The sequence below is a fragment of the Grammomys surdaster genome, unplaced genomic scaffold (genome assembly GCF_004785775.1).
Source record: "Grammomys surdaster isolate TR1022 unplaced genomic scaffold, NIH_TR_1.0 255, whole genome shotgun sequence".
NCBI classification, from domain to species: domain Eukaryota; kingdom Metazoa; phylum Chordata; class Mammalia; order Rodentia; family Muridae; genus Grammomys; species Grammomys surdaster.
This window is the reverse complement of record NW_021604696.1, coordinates 4,035,649-4,052,149: the sequence shown is the minus strand read 5'-3', so window position 1 is coordinate 4,052,149 and position 16,501 is coordinate 4,035,649. Positions and strand designations below refer to the sequence as shown.

Sequence of the window (16,501 nt, the reverse complement as noted above, 5' to 3'; positions counted from 1 at the left end):
GCTGAGCATTCAACAGCAGTTACCTCAGCACTCTGACTACTCAGGAGTCTGATTTGACTTTTGCACACACAAGAGAAGCCAGTCTGAGAAGGACAGAGAGCAAGAGCAGCACTAACTTCGAATATAAACAGAAATATTTAGAATGCGTATGTATTGTTTCTTAACCACTGACTTTGGCATATTTGTAAAACCTACCAAACTTCGAATTTATGTAGAATGACACCAGTAGAAGAATGTTAACTTTAGTTTTTTACTCTTCTCACTATCCATATGAACTTCTAAGAAAAGTTATTTTTTATGCAAATGGATGTTTTGCCTCTTTGTATGTTGTGCATGAGCTGCTCATGGAGACCAAGAGACGGTATCAGATTCCCTGGACAGGTTATAGACAGTTGTGAGCTACCTGTGAGTACTGGGAATCAAACCCCAGTTCTCCGGAAGAGCAGCCAGTGTTGCCAGCAACTATGGAGACATCTCTCCACCCCTCACCCTATGAACTTTTACATGTGTAGGCAGATGAAAGGAAGTCAGACTCTGTTCCCAAGATTGTAAAGTGACAAGATGGTGATGCCTGTTTCAGGACTGAGACAGCATGTCTTGTAGCTGTAGGCATTGTAACTGAACTCTTGGTCACCCTGTCTCCACCCCGCATGCCTATGCACCCCAGCCCTGGTTTATGAGGTGCTGGAGTCAGACCCCAGGCTTTGTGCATTCTAGGCATCTACTCTGATAAGTGAGCTACATCTGCAGGCCAGTTCCCTCACATATTAATTTCGTACTTTCAGGAAGAAAAATAGAGGTTATAGTTTACCTTGATAAAGTTCCCAGTCTCTTTGTTCCTTACTTGACTATCATTTATATTTTTTTTCTAAAATTAATAGGGGGAAACACCAATTGGAAGCCTCCACTCAGCTGTAAGGTCTATAATTACTTGAACAGGATTGGATGCTTCTTTCTTCATCCTCGCTGTAGTAAAAGAAAAGATGCTGCTGACTTTGCCATATGTATGCATGTAAGTAGGTGTTTTATTAAAGACCTGATGTCAGTCTCCATATGTCTGCATGTAAGTAGGTGTGTTACTAAAGATGTGATGGCAATCTAGGATGCATTTGGATTTTTGCCTTTTTGACTGTAATGGCAGCGTAGATCATTATTCAGAGCTGATTTCATATAAACCTTAGTGTGTTAAGTCCTGCACACTGCTTGTATGGTCTGGTTAAGACCCCACCACACACATACTTTTTATGCTTTTTATGGCAGTCCTCCAGAAGACTTCATCTGTATATAGCAAACTTAGTTATGTGTGGAGTAAATAGTCAAGATGGTTCTGTACTTGCTGTGTACAATATTCTTTTACATTGCATATCTGAAATTGAGAGGCACTGGATTAACTGCTGTTGTCTTAGGTAGAATTTGCATTTACCTCTGTCTCTGCCCATCACTTCATGAAACTACTGACTGAGCCAGGACTCACTTTATATTAAGTCCTCTGTGTGAACATTTCTGTGTCACTCAGATCATGTGAATGAATGCTTTTGCAAATGTATCACTTGCTGCTTCAGCCTCAGGAGAGTCCTTCTTCCTTTGATTGAGTCATACAATTTGCCTTCTGAGCATGTTTCCTGCGAGGGTTTGTGTGTTCTTTCTTGAGTAGGTGGCGTTTAGGTCCCTCCATCATGCAGGTGCCTCCTGTGTAGCTGTAGTTTGTCTGCTGCTTTTTCCTCAGTGCTGCCTCTGTAGGTTGTCTTGTAATTGTTGACATCCTACATTTGACTTTTGACATAGGTGCCATATGTCAACTACGAAGCTCACTAGGGAATGAGTATAACATACTTTCCTAGATATGTGCTCTTTGTGACATAGATGCTACTTGATTTGAAACTCTTGTAGATGTGTAACAACCTGTGTCATTTGTTCTACCTTAGGCTGGCCGTCTAGATGAACAACTGCCCAAACAAATTCCTTTCACCATCCTCTCGGGAGACCAGGGCTTTCTGGAGCTAGAGAATCAATTCAAGAAGACCCAGAGGCCAGCTCATATACTGAACCCTCACCACTTAGAGGGAGACATGATGTGTGCCTTGTTAAATAGCATATCTGATACTACCAAAGGTATGGAGCTGCCGGCACGGTGCAAACCACCCAAGAGGAGGAGATTTCACTGCTGAGAAAACCAATAAACTGCTGTCTGCTAGTGAACTGCTGTCTGTTTCCTAAACCTTTGTGCCTTTATCCGTCTGTCTTGCTTGTCCTTTCTTATGTACTTACATCTTGTTTGTTGCTTTGAGCAGGATCTCTTATAGCCCAGGCTAGTCTTGAACTTCTGTCTGGAAGAAGCTGATATAGCAGAGGCTAGCCTTGAACACCTAATCCTCCTGTCTCTTCCTCCCAAGTGCTGAAATTCTAGCCCTATGCTGTCATGCCTGGTATTATTACTTTCATTCTTTAGTGTTTTAGAATGAGGATTAATCACAGTAATTTTCCACAGCCTTTATTTATTCTAATAGATAAAAATCAGTTTCCACTTGTATAAAATATGTATTAATGTCATAAAACATATTAAAGCTCAGAATTCAGATCATCACTGTTTATAAGATTGCAAATTTATCTTCAGATGTTAGTAGATAAACAAGAAAGCAATCCCTAGAAAACAAGTGTAGAGACCATGTGAGAGGTTGCCTGGGACACAGTGAAATGCTGATGAGCCTGTCAGTCCTGGGGAGGGGTTGGGGTCCTCCTACTCTGTTGCCCTGCTTGCTTACTGGGCTACCCACCTCCAAGTGTGTCCACGGTTAGGAGTTCAGTTTTACCACCCAGTATTTGAAAAAGAAAGTAGTTTTGGTTTCCCTAATTTCTGATATGAAACAGAAAATATAAGAGTGATATTTAAATGTAATACACAGCTCTAGTGAGTCACACTTAGTCTTTCTAGTGGTTCAGAGACTGAAGAAGGAAGAGAGCTATGAGTTGGAGGACACCTTGGGCTTTGTTTACAAAATGAGACCCTGTTTCTAAGGATAACAACCCAAAAAAAGGTCCTAATAATGAGGTACATGAAACCTGTATCAAATTTAAAAAATAAATAAATAAAAGAAAAAAGATTTGAAGATTTTGGCAAATGGCCTCAGTGACAGAGAACTGGCTACTTCTCAGAGTGTTACTAGATGGATTAGCATTTTTCTTTTCTTTCTGTTTTCTTCTAATATATTTGAAACTATATTTTTAGTAAAAATGCACAAGAATGTTACTCTAATCAGCAATTACAGTGGATCAGTTGATTCTACAAATTATGATTTCATTTACTTTCCCTCTCTCTTTTCTATTTTAAAATAGTCCCTCATGGCCCAAACTGGCTTTGAGCTCCAGGTACTCTTGCCTCCACCTCTGAAGTGCAGGGTTCAATGTCATGTGCCACCATGCTTAGCACTCAACTATCCGTTTTGAAGCAGTAATGAAGCTGGGCGTGGAGGCACATGGCCATTAGCCACCCCTAGGGAAGCAGAGCCAAAGAGAGTTGTGAGTCCAGCTTTGCCTGATGTGTACACAAAACGCAAGTTTATAAAGGAAAGCAAATCCTTTCCTCTTTATACCATGCTTCAGTTCTCAATATTTTCTCCTACTCTGTAATTTTTATTTTCATCCACTTAATCAGAGGTTCCCCACAGGCATCTAAGTCCTTTTATGAAATCTTTAATCCAAGTTTCATGTTTCAGAGGTGAACATTATACTTATCACCAAAGTTTTCAGTAAAATGGCTTTTATTGAGGGCATACTGTTTTACAACCAATATGCTGTAATTTTTATAGTCTTGTTCAAACATTTAGAGTTTAGACACATTTAAATAACTTCTGATGTCTTTCAGTCCTCTTTTTTTATATGCTAAGGGTTAGATATATTGGATTCTGAATCCTTATGGGTGAGGAAGCAATGATTTAGGAAGATTTAGTTACCTACCTATGGGCTCTGCTTGTCTTTTCGTCAGTACCACCCTGCTTGTTACAAGCCAGCTTCCGTCGTATAGAGGTGGATTCTCCACTCACTCACATGCACTGTAACTTATTGGCTCTAGCCATGTGCTTTAAGAGTGAAGAGGAGATGTATTTTGCTATAGAACAAAAATACTGCATTTTGTTTACATAAAGGTATATATTAGATTTTCTTTTTGAAGCAATGTTAAGGAATTTCTATTTATTTTTGTCAGAAGATAGAAATTAGTTGTGAGAGTTCTAGTGCCTCAGAAATAAAGTGGACCTGATACTGAACACAGTCTGGGAAAGCAGTCAGCGTTGTAAATGCCCTAGGATCTGTGTTGAGCCATTAAACTAATCCTCCCTGTCTTTCAGGCATCTCAGGGTGTATGTACGTAGCCTACAGCTCTGAGAAGTGCAGTAGCAACCCTGGCCGGCTGGCCATCCACCTTACCTCCACCTTACCAGTGTCCTCTCTTGAGAATGAGAAGTAATGAGAAAGAGTTTGCCACAGATAATTGTTACCAGATACTTTGTAACAGTCTGCTATGTGGACCTACCTAAGACTTTGCTGTATGCATTTGGTTGTGGCATAACTTTAAATGAGTAAGATCAAAGTATTAAGTGGAATTTGTGTCTGTGGATCCAAAGATACAGAGACTTTGAAGTCCATCTTAGAAAGTGGATATAGATATTGCCCTGTGCTGTGAGCATGCAGACAGTTGAGGCAGTGTCATTCCTGTAGAATAGGCCTTACGTTAATCAGTTATATCCAGGTCTTTATAGACCAGTTAATTCTGTACAGAGGACTGAAAGGAGAAGAATGCTAACGATTTTCTCAATTTGTGCGGATCTGTTGGTTGAAGCAGAAGAACCTGCTCTGCAGCCTAGTGTATGCTACACTTGGTTCACTGTTCACACCAACAGCACCAAGATTAGGACCTCCACCAAGAGGCGGAGCGCTGGCGTCAGTCTGGACGTGTTCTGTTGGCTGGCCTAGGCGTTACACTGTAGGAACATTTTTTTTTCTTTTGTAGTTTTTTTGTTCATTGGTTTTTCGTTTTTTTCTTTGTTCTCTGTTAAAACAAACATTGTTCATTGCACTTTCATACTCATTTGCACCCGTGGAGGTACAGAACCATGTGCAGGCTTCGGCTCTCCTCTCCCGTGTGCTCAGGAGGATGTGGTGGCAGGTGCCAGGAGCAGCCGAGTTAGCAGCCTAGCCGTCTCATCAGCTCCTTCTCTGTTTTTAATGTCTGTACTCTAGAGACTGGATTTTGTTTTTAAAACTAAATAAAATGTTTCTCTAAGATGTTGCTTGAAGTATTTAAAGCAGTATGCTTAAATAGCAAAATAAATTTCTGCAGAAACTATAATGAAGTACAGAATTTACTCAAATTGTGAGTAAAATCTTAATTCTTGGTATTTTACTGTGCTTTTGCAGAGGCAAGTACTAGTTATATTTAGTTATTTTGGCTTTAATTCAGACCCAATGATATATTTGTGTGCTGTGCGTGTCTTTTTTACATACAGTTGTATGTTGGCACATTGATATATGTTCATTTAAATTTCGATTAAAAGTAATTAGCCAAGTAAATAACAAGGTCACTGGTTATACCAGAAATGATTTTTCCCCCCAATGCCTGGTGTATTATAGCAGTTTATAGAAACTTGAGGTTCGTTATGAAAGCCATTATGGCACTAGGTGACTTTGTGCCGGGTATTGCTATTGTCAATCAATTAAGGCTTTTTATTGCTTCTTTATAGCGATGAGTGCCTCTGGTTTGAAAATAATAATCATTAGCAAGCCCTGCTGGGCTAGCAATGGGGCACTACTGAATAAGCTCGGTATGGAAAGTCTTTGAAAATACATTGTTTGGCTAAGCATGGTGGTTTACACCTGGAGCAGGAGAATTGCTGTGAGTTTGAAGTGCAGGACACAGGGTTTTCAGAACTGTCTTTGCGTTTCTCTCTCACAGAGTGTGACAGCGATGACAGCTCGGGGGTAAAAGGCTCTCCAACCGAGGAGCTCAGGGCCACGGAGGGTAAGAGCGCATCCCGCCACCCAGGCGCTCTGGAGTGTGTGTCATGTTGTCTTTAACTCCCTGTGCCTTCACTGTCTGAGTGTTCCTTCCTCTAAACATACTTCCTTCTGTAAGATGATTGAAAAGTAGACCTAGTTGTCGAAGGCTAGAACGTAGTAGCATGTTTTTGCAACCTTTATTTAAAAACCTCTGAGTATGTCCAGGAAGTGCTGATCAAAATTGTAAATTTTAACTACCCATATATTGGGATGCTTGAGATTTGTCAGTTTCTGGCTACCCTGGTAAATTTGCATTGTGTATAACTGAGTATATTTCAGAACCTCCCCCATTTTGTTATTTTTGCAATCTGTTTTATAGTTAAGACATTGATGTTTTTATGGTTCTTAGTTTAGGGAAAGAATTATCATTAAGGATTTCAGGTAACGTGCTGGGGTCATAGCTCAGTTGGTGAAGTGCTTGTCCAGTGTGCTGCATAAAGCCAGATGTGGAGGTTAACAGAGACAGGAGAATCAGACATTTAAGGTCGTCTTTGGCGCTCTAGTAATCTGGAAGCTAGTCTGGGTTACATGAGACCCTGTCTCAAACATTTACTAAATCAAAGAATCCAGAAAAAGATACCTTAAATTTTCACTAAATTTTAAATGCTGCTGGGCAGTGGTGGTGCACGCCTTTAACCCCAGCACTTGGGAGGCAGAGGCAGGCGGATTTCTGAGTTTGAGGCCAGCCTGGTCCACAGAATTCCAGGACAGCCAGGGCTACACAGAGAAACCCTGTCTTGAAAAACAAAAACAAAAAAAAATTGAAATGCCAGCATTATGTCCACAGACAATCACGGGTGAGACAGTTTGATTTGTTTATTTCCTGATGGTGCCCTCTGTCCAGTATTCAGCCCACAGTGTCCGCTGCCAAGGCAGGGATCCGATCCCTGTACTTTCCTCTAGTCACCTTTTCTTCCCTTTTCCTCTGTACAGTGTTTTCTCCCTTCCTGATGCTGCCACCCTTTAATAGGTTTCTCATGCTGTGGTGACCCCAACCATAAAATTATTTTCCTGCTACTTCTTAGCTGTAATTCTGCCACTCCTATGAATTGTACTGCAAATATCTGCTTTCTGATGGTCTTAGGCAACCCTTGAGGAAGGGTCGTTTGGCACCCAAACGGGTCATGACCCGCAGGTTGAGAACCGGCTACTCTACGTGATAAATAGCTCAAATGTCATTTCTGTTTGATTTACTGGTTTTGCTTTTATCTGTTTGGCTGAGATGGTTGTCTTTCATGCTGTTTAGTTCAATCTTCCTGCCTCAGTCTCCCTAGTAGCTGAGGTTACAGGTAAACACCACATACACAGATACATTTCTCTGGTCGTGGGCAGAGCTATAGCTGCTATCTGTGAGAGCTTCGACTGTACAGACCAGGTTCACTTGGAATAGTTAACTTCTCATCTCTGCTGAGCCCCTGATGATGAGTTAAGGTCATGCTCATCTGTTTGCTCACCAGAACCTAGCAGAGCATGAGCAGTAAGCAACAGGCATGAGCTTGTTGGATAGATGAAGTTATAGTAAGAACTTAAGTTGTTAGATTCTCCAGGGCCTATCTTCCTGCTGGCTGGATAATTACCATGATCTGTTTGAGGCGAACTCAAAAAGTTTAGGAATCCTCTTAAATTAATTTCTCCCAACACTCTGTTGACAGATCATGTCAAAAGCAGGTAAATTTGCTTGTGGCTTTTGCTTTTGCTTTGTTGGGGTGACCTAAGCTGTTCCCTCCTGTGATGGTTGCTCTCCGTGAACCAGTACCACATGCTGACCACCCAGACAGCCACGTGACATGCAATGGCTATGCAAACACTGGATCCAGTTGCCTGCGTTAGAGGCTGTATAGCAGTGGGCAGGCCCTTCCTTCACACTTTCTCGTGTTCATGTTCTTTTGCTGTTGATGGTGCTGGAGTGATAGAATGAAACCACTGGAAATCAAGTGTTACCTCTTCCATTCTTGATACAGAGTAGGCAGCTAGCCATTTAAGTTTTACAAACTATATTCCTAATTGGTGGTTTGGGTTTTTTTTGACTAGTTTTTCCTGAATTCCAGGAACTAAAAGCCCACCTCTCCCTCTCTCTGCAGATTACTTTGTGCTAGACCCCTCCAGCCTGCCAGGTATATGTCAAGCCTGCAGATGAGTTAGTGGTGAAACTCTCTTGATATGGCTTCCCATCTTATACCCTGTCCAGACACATGCATGGCTTTATAAATCTTTCTTACACCAGATACCTTTGGGTGCCCTAACTTCCCAGAGAGACCCTGTCACTGAGTTTTCTTCCCAGGATTTATTGGTTGATTGTATGAGCAAAAATCACATTTTGTTGCAGTCTGTGTCGGGCTATTATTTCTGGCTTACAGCACATCCCCCTGCCCCACAGAGCATGCTCCATGTTTTGTCCCGAGAGGGTTCTAAGTTAGGGGCGTAGATGACTGGTTACATTTCATTAACATTTCAGGTAGCCAAGGATTAAAATAGACAAACTAATATGTAAGGTCTGCTGTGTTCTTTCTGAAATCTGGGTCCAGGATCCCACACTGAGAGCAGAGACTACTGTCTACCTAACAGTACTTACTGCTAGTCAGGGTATGGTCAGTGAGGAGCGGCAGTAAAAATCCCACAATGCTCTCCCGTTCTTATGCTGTCATCTTTCCTTCTTCCCTATTCCATAGTCAGCACTTACGCTTTCTTACATCTTTTAGGTTTCCCTCTGATGGTTTGTTGTGTGTGGGCGTGTGTATGTGTTGGAGGATGAGAGTGCATCCCTGCATGCATGTGATGGTCGAGGACTCTTGTGGACTCCAGGAGTCAAAACTTAGGCCCTCAAGTGCTCACCACACCCACCAAGGTATCTTTCTGGGCCTACAACACATATGGGAACTCTCCATGTGTGTTGCACTAAGAAGTTTCCCAAGGACTTAGCTTCAGGGATTCTTATTTTGTGGCTCTTGCTTTTCACTCCCAGTCTACACGGTCGAGCATTTCGGGAAGACCAGAACCCTATCTATTAATTCCTGAAGGCATTAAGTGTGTGTCCTTCAGAGTGAAGTCTGGAGTCATCTTTTTAAATTTTTTTGTTTTATGCCTATTAGTATTTTGCCCGCATGTATGTCTGTGTACCGCGTGCGTGTCTGAGGCTAGTAGAGTGTTTCAGATCCCCTGGAACTGGACCTACGGGTATTGGGAATCAAACCTGGATCCTCTGGAAAAGCAGTCAGGGCTCTTAATTTCTAAGCTATTTTTTTAGTTTCAAAGTCCAGCCATCTTATATACATGGATTAGAAAGGCAAAACAATAAAGCTGTAAAGTTGACCCTGTGTCTGCAGTTTTCTTCTTTCAGGGATCAGCTTTGTCTTGTTTCTACCTTTTCATGGCTTTCTGCTGCCTTGCAGGACTTAAGATGGATTTGTTCCACTAATATTGCCTTTAAAATTTTTATGTTATTAAGAGTCTGTATTAAGAGACTGTGTATGGTCCAGGCTGTGTGAGAAATCACTGTCTAGCCCAGGATGCACACAGACTCACAGCAGGCCTGCCACCTCAGTCTCATAAGTCCTGGATGGAGACATAAGCCTCCGTGCCCACCTGCTTCCTCTGTTAGTTGGTAGTTTTAATTTGTATCAGCCTATTGTAGATCAGGGTTCATTTGTATGGACTTTAGCTATTCTTTTTATTGTAGTATTTTGATTGTTTGCCATGGGGTCTCATTCTATAGAGTGTTCTCAAACATAAGATCCTCCTGCCTCAGCCTCTTGAATGTTGACATTACAGGGCTTTTCTACTATACTTCAGTTGGGTCTTATTGATTAATCAACATTTTTTTAGAGATTCTCTGTAGTTTAGGATACCGTTGTGCTTTATTTTTAAAGTGTACAGTATTTTATGTATCCACCACATCTGCCTGTTGTTTGCTGACAGTTGATTTCTGTATATATTTTGACAGAAGTGATTTTCTGTGTTCTCTCTTGTTTCTGGGAATATGAACTTAGGATAGGTATTGCTGAGGTTTATTTGACGTATTAATAAAACATTTTCCAGTGTGGTGGGGTTAGTTGTTACTAATTGTGACAACATATCCTGTTTTTGCCGATCTGAACCCGCTGACTAATCAATCATCAAAGGGATTTGTTTGGTTTTAGTTTTGTTTTGAGACAGTGTCTCATGCTACAGTTTAGGCAAGTCTGAAACTTACTATGTTATCCATGCTGGCTTTGAACCTCAGTCAGTCCTGCCTCAGTCTCCTGAGTGGATAAAAGGCATGAGCCACCACACATGGTCATTTAGTGCTTTTATTCTTAACTAGTCAGATAACTGTGTGCTGGATGCAGTGCTAGCTATCAGACCCAAGGCCTCACGCTTCCTAGGCACACCACCCCTACCTCTCAGTGAGAAATGTTTCCTAACTACATAAATATCATTTTCTGGACACCCTTTCAAGTATCTTTTTCCTGTGGATCCACTTGACATTTATGGGTTAATATCGCCCCTCCCCCTTTCCTGGGCACTAATCTTGTGGGTGGCAAATATTTGCTCCCATTCTGGACTCTGATTGCCTTTTTTGCTCATTGAATGGTGCCATGTAGTCTGTCTCCGTTTTCTTGTTTTTTGGTTTTTTTGTTTGTTTGTTTGTTTGTTTGTAGAATTTATTTTATGTATGTGCATCACAAGCCTGCCTCTTGCCTCTGGAAGTCAGAAGTATGTCCGGTCCCCTGGAACTGAAGTTACGGATGGTTGTGAGGCACCAATGGTTGTGAGGCACCATGTGTACGCTGGGAATCTCGGCCAGGTCCTCGGAAAGAGCAACATAAATTCCTAATCACCAGGCATCCTTCTCCCTAGCCTGCTGGCTTTGTGACAGGACCACGCTGTACCATGCAGGCCGACCTCAGACTCCCCACACTCTGGACATCCTTCTGTCTTAGCCTCCACAGAGCTATGGCACCTTCTGATTGATAAACATCATTTTAGTTTGCTTCTCTTACTGATCTTTGCCATGATTTTGTGAATTGTCATTACATCATTAATGTGTATTTTCTTGCATTGTTTTTGCTTTTATAATTATCTATATAGTATATTGGGAATTTTTTTTTATTCCATTAAGATAGAGATAAATCCCTATTTTCCTACATGGCCTATTAGTTGATTTACCTCCATTTACTGAAAAGAGCATTTTCCTATTTACTTTTGTTATAGTCAGTTGCCTGTATATTCATGGTTCTGTGTCTGAGGCAGCTTTTCTGTTCTTTTGCTCTGTATCAGTAATACCACATTCTTACTGTGAGTTTATAGTCCCACCCTCTTGATCTTAGCCTAAGTCCCAGTGGGAACACAGGAAAAGACCAGTGTGTAACCTAGGAATGCTTGTCCTGTTCACTGTTGCATCTCCACCCCCCACCCCTGTTGTGTGTGTGTGTATGTGTGTGTGTGTGTGTGTGCACACACACGAGCGCGCACAGGTGTCCCTATGTGTGCATGTCTCAAAGCCAGAGGTTAATATTCCACGTTCTTTTGCTTGTGTTTGTTTTTTGAGACAGGCTATCTCACTGAATCCGAACTGAAATTGCTCTTTAGGCTACACTATCATTCTGTCTGCTTCCCAGTGCTGGGGCTGCAAGCTCATCCCATCATGCCCTCATTTTGTGTGGGTCGTGGGGATGTAATCTCACATCCTCATGCCTGTGACAGTAACATTACTCACCGGATCTCTCCCCACCTTTCTAGTACTGTATTCTTGTTGCTGGTATATGATATGCAGTTAGTTAGTGAATATTAGTCTCACACACACACACTTCTCAGATGCCATGTAGCAGAGAGCCTCATTCTGCCTTAGATGCTACAAATCTAAGCTCACTTCCCCCAGCTTTATTGAGGTATGGTTGACAAATAGAAAGTAAATTTAATAGTTGTTCATAGTATTACCTTTCTGTTTCTATCTCCCTCCCTCCCTCCCTCCCTCCCTCCCTCCCTCCGGACCTCCCCGCCCCCCCCCCTCCCTCCCTCCCTCCTTCTCTTCTTCCCTCCTCTCCATCCCTCCTTCATTACCTCCCTTCACCCCCCTCGTTCCTTTTCTTTTGTGTTTTAAGACAGGATCTGTAACCTTGGCTAGCCTGGGACATGCTACGTAACCAGGCTGGTCCTAAACTCAAGAGATCTGCCTATTTTTATTGACTCGCTCTTTGTCATCACCCCCAACTCCACCAGGTGAGGGATCTCTTACTGTTGTAGCCCTAGCTGCTAGGCTCACAGAGCTCCACCTGTCTCTGCCTCTCAGGTGCTGGTGTTAACTGCTCATGCCACTACATCTGGATTCTATTTTTTTAATGTTGCATTGTCTTTACTGTGTATCTATGTATACCACTGTGTGTTGCCTGTGGAGGCCAGAGGACAATTTGGGGCAGTTGCTTCTCTCCTACCATGTGGGTCCAGGGAGTTGACCTGTGCTCACTAGGCTTGGTGTCTGGTGCCTTTACCCCTGAGCCATCCCACCAGCCCACTGTCTCCGTTTCTTGTATGTATCGTCATGAATCTTTTAGGAAATAAAGGTATTGGTCAGTGTTGAAGTTAGTAACATGTAAGTGCTATTTCAGAATACTGAGACTTTACTGAGGAACTCTACTGCATTGGAAGTTTGCTACTTGGAAAGAAATATGCTAATAAAACTCAGACAGCACAGGATTAGTTGTCTGCTGTCTGCCCTGTTTTAAAATCTTTTCTTTTTTTAAATGCAGATGTGGAATTAGAAGAAGCTATTAGAAGAAGTCTTGAGGAAATGTAATTAAAGATATTACCACACAACATCAAGTGGCCTTGAAGAGACTCAGGAAAATGAATTCTTGACTTTGTTTTCTAAAGGAGACCAGAAATCTACTAGGATAAATTTATCAAAAACACGTCTTATTCTTTTCTATGTTCAGAATCTCTATGTTGCTTTGTATTTTGTGCTATAATATAAAAAAATGAATGGAAGGAACAACGCATACCAATGGAAACATAAATCATAGTCTAATAATGGGTGACACATTTCTCCAACTAACTTAGAATTCATGCATTTAGGTTACAGTCATTTTCTAGAAGGAAAAGTATGTAAGTTCTGTCTCTCCTTAGCATTGCATCTTTTTCTGTACTTTACAAATGGCTCTGTTTTATTTTTTTAGGAATGAAAATGAATATAAATAAAAGGTGCCATAACTCAGTTTTTTCCAGAAATTCTGTGTGTTATGTGACCCTAATGTATAATATACCTTGGAGATCGTTGTTTATAATTATTACAAGAGAGGAATGGACATTGATCACAGAAACAGATTCAAGTCAGCAAGGTTCCCTGTGCTATCATGCAGCTGTATGCTTGCTCTGATTACAGTTGCACGTTGCTACAATAAAAACATCTTTAAAACAACTCAGATGAAACCTTTTCTATCCCTTTCAGATTTTTGTATGATTTGGAATATCAAAGTATATACACAGAATTAAGCTTACTTTAATATAAGTTCTTTTTTTATATTTCATGCAAACCTTTTTAATCATTATCTGATTTTTTTGTAAATATACTTTTGAAGAAATAATGTTAAAGTCTAGTCTACTCAGGAATAATTCCTAACTCCTTAAAAATTCAGCTTTATGTGGACTGTCTAGTTTAGTTCTTCATTGAGTTACATCTGGAATGGTATATGTAGTTCTTAAGGATTGAGGCTTCATTGAGAGTAAAAACCTTACATCAGTGGGAGAAGCAGCATCTCATATTGCCTTGATTTGTAGGTTTCATGTTATTTGGGCAGAAATGTCATATAAAATATTTGAGACATGATTTGTCAATATTAAATATATTTCTCTAGCCAGGCATACCTGTGATTCCAGCACTCAGTCTGAGGCAGGAGGACCACTCTGTGGTGAGACTCTGCCACAGAAAGACGAAGTAACAAATTTCTAAATATGAAGCTTTTCTTTTTGGTTAAGACAGAAAGATGTGGCTTGAATTTTGTCCTTTCTCTGCAACACTGGATAATTTAGTCTGGAATCGAATGTCTGGTCTTTTCATGTCCCTTCCTCGGGCTCTCCAGGAGGCGAACGGCTCCTAGCATGGCCTCTGGCTGTCACTCTTCTACTTTCTGAGTAGCCCTCCACAGACTTTTTATTAGATATTATAACTTCAGAATTTGTTATTCATAGTTCTGTGTTTGTTTTCTTATTTTATGTATATGAGAACACTGTAGCTATCTTCAGACACAGCAGAGGAGGGCATCAGATCCCATTACAGATGGGTGTGAGCCACCATGTAGTTGCTGGGAATTAAACTCAGAACCTGTGGAAGAGCAGTCATTCTCTCCAGCCCCCTATTTTTGGCTTTAAGGTGGTGTCACTGTACATCCCAAGCTGCTTTGACATTTTATGTTAAGGTGTCAAGGCCATAAATGGTACTCCTCAGACCTTAAACACATCTGTAGGAGCTTGCTAAATAGCACCACTAAAGCACTGGAGCTCAGCCGAGCATGGTGTATGCTGATGGTTTCTTAGGGAGCTTCTGGGGTAAGTATGTGGCTCAGCATGTGCCCAGCACTCACTGCAGGCTGTCAGGGACTCACTCCAGCAGTTCACAGGGCGTGCACAACATCTTGGGCTGTAATAGACAACCGCTGGACATTGTGGTTTGACAAGAAAGGAGTATTTCACTGAGGCTTCTAAGAAGAGGTAATGTTATCACTGCATTTCTACTCACTACGTGATTTAAAACATAAAACTGCGTTGTAATTTAGACAAGTCATTAATAACAAAGTTGTAGATTACTAACACAAGTATATTTATAATACTGATTTTTTTATGCCATCATTCATTTTTTTCACAAGTTACTGTTGTGTTTATAAAAAGATAAAGAGAGGGGGAGTATGTTCTATGGAGGTGTAGTCAGGTATGGGGGAAGGGTGTGCCTCAGCAGGTCCATGATAAAGCATCCCTTCTGCCTGATAGACCAGCCACAGGACGGTATTGGGTAGAATAGAGTTTATTAAGGGCATGGGGAGGGGAGTTAAGAGGGTAGCCAAGGGAGAGAGAGAGAGAGAGAGAGAGAGAGAGAGAGAGAGAGAGAACGGGAGAGAGAGAGAGAGAGAGAGAGAGAGAGAGAGAGAGAGAGAGCCCGGCCATGAGCACATGGAGAGAGAAGGGGGGTGGGGTGGGGAGGGAATGGGGAAAGAAAGGGGAAGAGAAAGCAAGAGTAAGAGAAAATAAGAGAGGGAGGAGGGGGCAAGCAGCTCCTTTTGTAGTGGGTCAGGCCTACCTGGCTGTTGCCAGGTAACTGTGAGGCATAGCTTAGAATGCTAACAACTGTGAATCTACTATGTGACAGCAACTTCTCGAAGTACCTGAGATGTGACTGTGATCCTAAGTGCTCCTGTCCCTCTGCTGCTCAGACGTGGAGAGAGGGCTATATGGACAGTGTTAGATAAGTAAGCAGATAAAACCGTATCTGTTAGGGATAATGTGCCGACTGGAGAAGGGAGGGTAACGTACAGGGATGGGACTGAGCCTACCTGCAGCTCTGGGAATCTCACATCTGGGGCACTGTCTTGCTGTACAGCCCAGGTTAGCCTCCAGCTTGCAGGGATTACAGATAGGCACCACTGTGCTCAACTCAGAAGATATTTTTAACATCCAGGAACATTTTCACTGATAGTGAGCTTAAGCAGAGATTGGGAGGAGGCTAAGGAAAGAGGCATGTGAAGAGCAAACAAGGTAGCCCCTGACCTTGGGAGATGCTTCCTTGTTTACTCTGATGAGCTATTGGAGGTTTTCGAAAGTTTATGGTACAGTCTACTGTGTTTGAATACTGTACTGAGGGTCCATGGGAGAGGCAAGACATATGCTTGAGAGAGCAGATGGGGCTCTGCGGTCATCCCCGTGAAGACTGACCAGATGATGGTGTATTGTCCAGTCAAGATGGATTCTGAGGATAGAACTGGTACTTATTAATGGATTGTATCTAGGGTACAAGAGTGAAAGAGTCCAGGGTGATTTTAGGCTAGGTGCCTGAAAATTATCTGCCCTCCTGCTTGTGAAGCCAAAGTAGGCACAGCAGGGAAGTAGAAGACAAAAGATTTGCAACCTGCACCAAGCAGGAAGAGGAAAGCTTTCCAGAAGCACTGAGGGATTTTTCTTTTCAGGGATCCCATATATTTTCATAAAGGAGCCTGCCCATTCCAAATCATGCTCAGTTTAAGGTCGTAATTTATATAAGGAAAAGAGCATAGACACGTCTTTAGACAGGAACATACCTGTAGCAATTTAGTCTGGAAATGCCTTCTATGGGTGCTCAACTTGTGAGACATTAAGACAAACGTATTTAAAGATACCTGCTATTTTACTTTCCTACTGCTGTGATAAAACTCCATGACCAAGGGAACTTATTAAAGAAACCGTTTAATTGGGCTTAGATACAGAGGGTCTGGGTCAGTGATGGCAGCAG

General features: G+C 41.7%; 1 protein-coding gene across 3 annotated transcripts in view; it reads left to right on the top strand.

Annotated features, from left to right (window-relative positions):
- Znf451 (zinc finger protein 451) overlaps window positions 1–13,444 on the top strand; it is a 53,866-nt gene extending 40,422 nt beyond the window's left edge. For 2 of the 3 annotated variants that reach the window (XM_028775367.1, XM_028775370.1), the window contains 4 exons: window positions 882–1,012; window positions 1,926–2,112; window positions 5,948–6,013; window positions 12,777–13,444. In XM_028775367.1, coding sequence (XP_028631200.1) covers window positions 882–1,012; window positions 1,926–2,112; window positions 5,948–6,013; window positions 12,777–12,823 — 431 coding nt within the window. In that variant the 3' untranslated portion in view covers window positions 12,824–13,444. The remainder of the gene's footprint in view (window positions 1–881; window positions 1,013–1,925; window positions 2,113–5,947; window positions 6,014–12,776) is intronic. The other variant, XM_028775369.1, reaches the window with a different exon arrangement.
- Window positions 13,445–16,501: the final 3,057 nt, after the last annotated feature.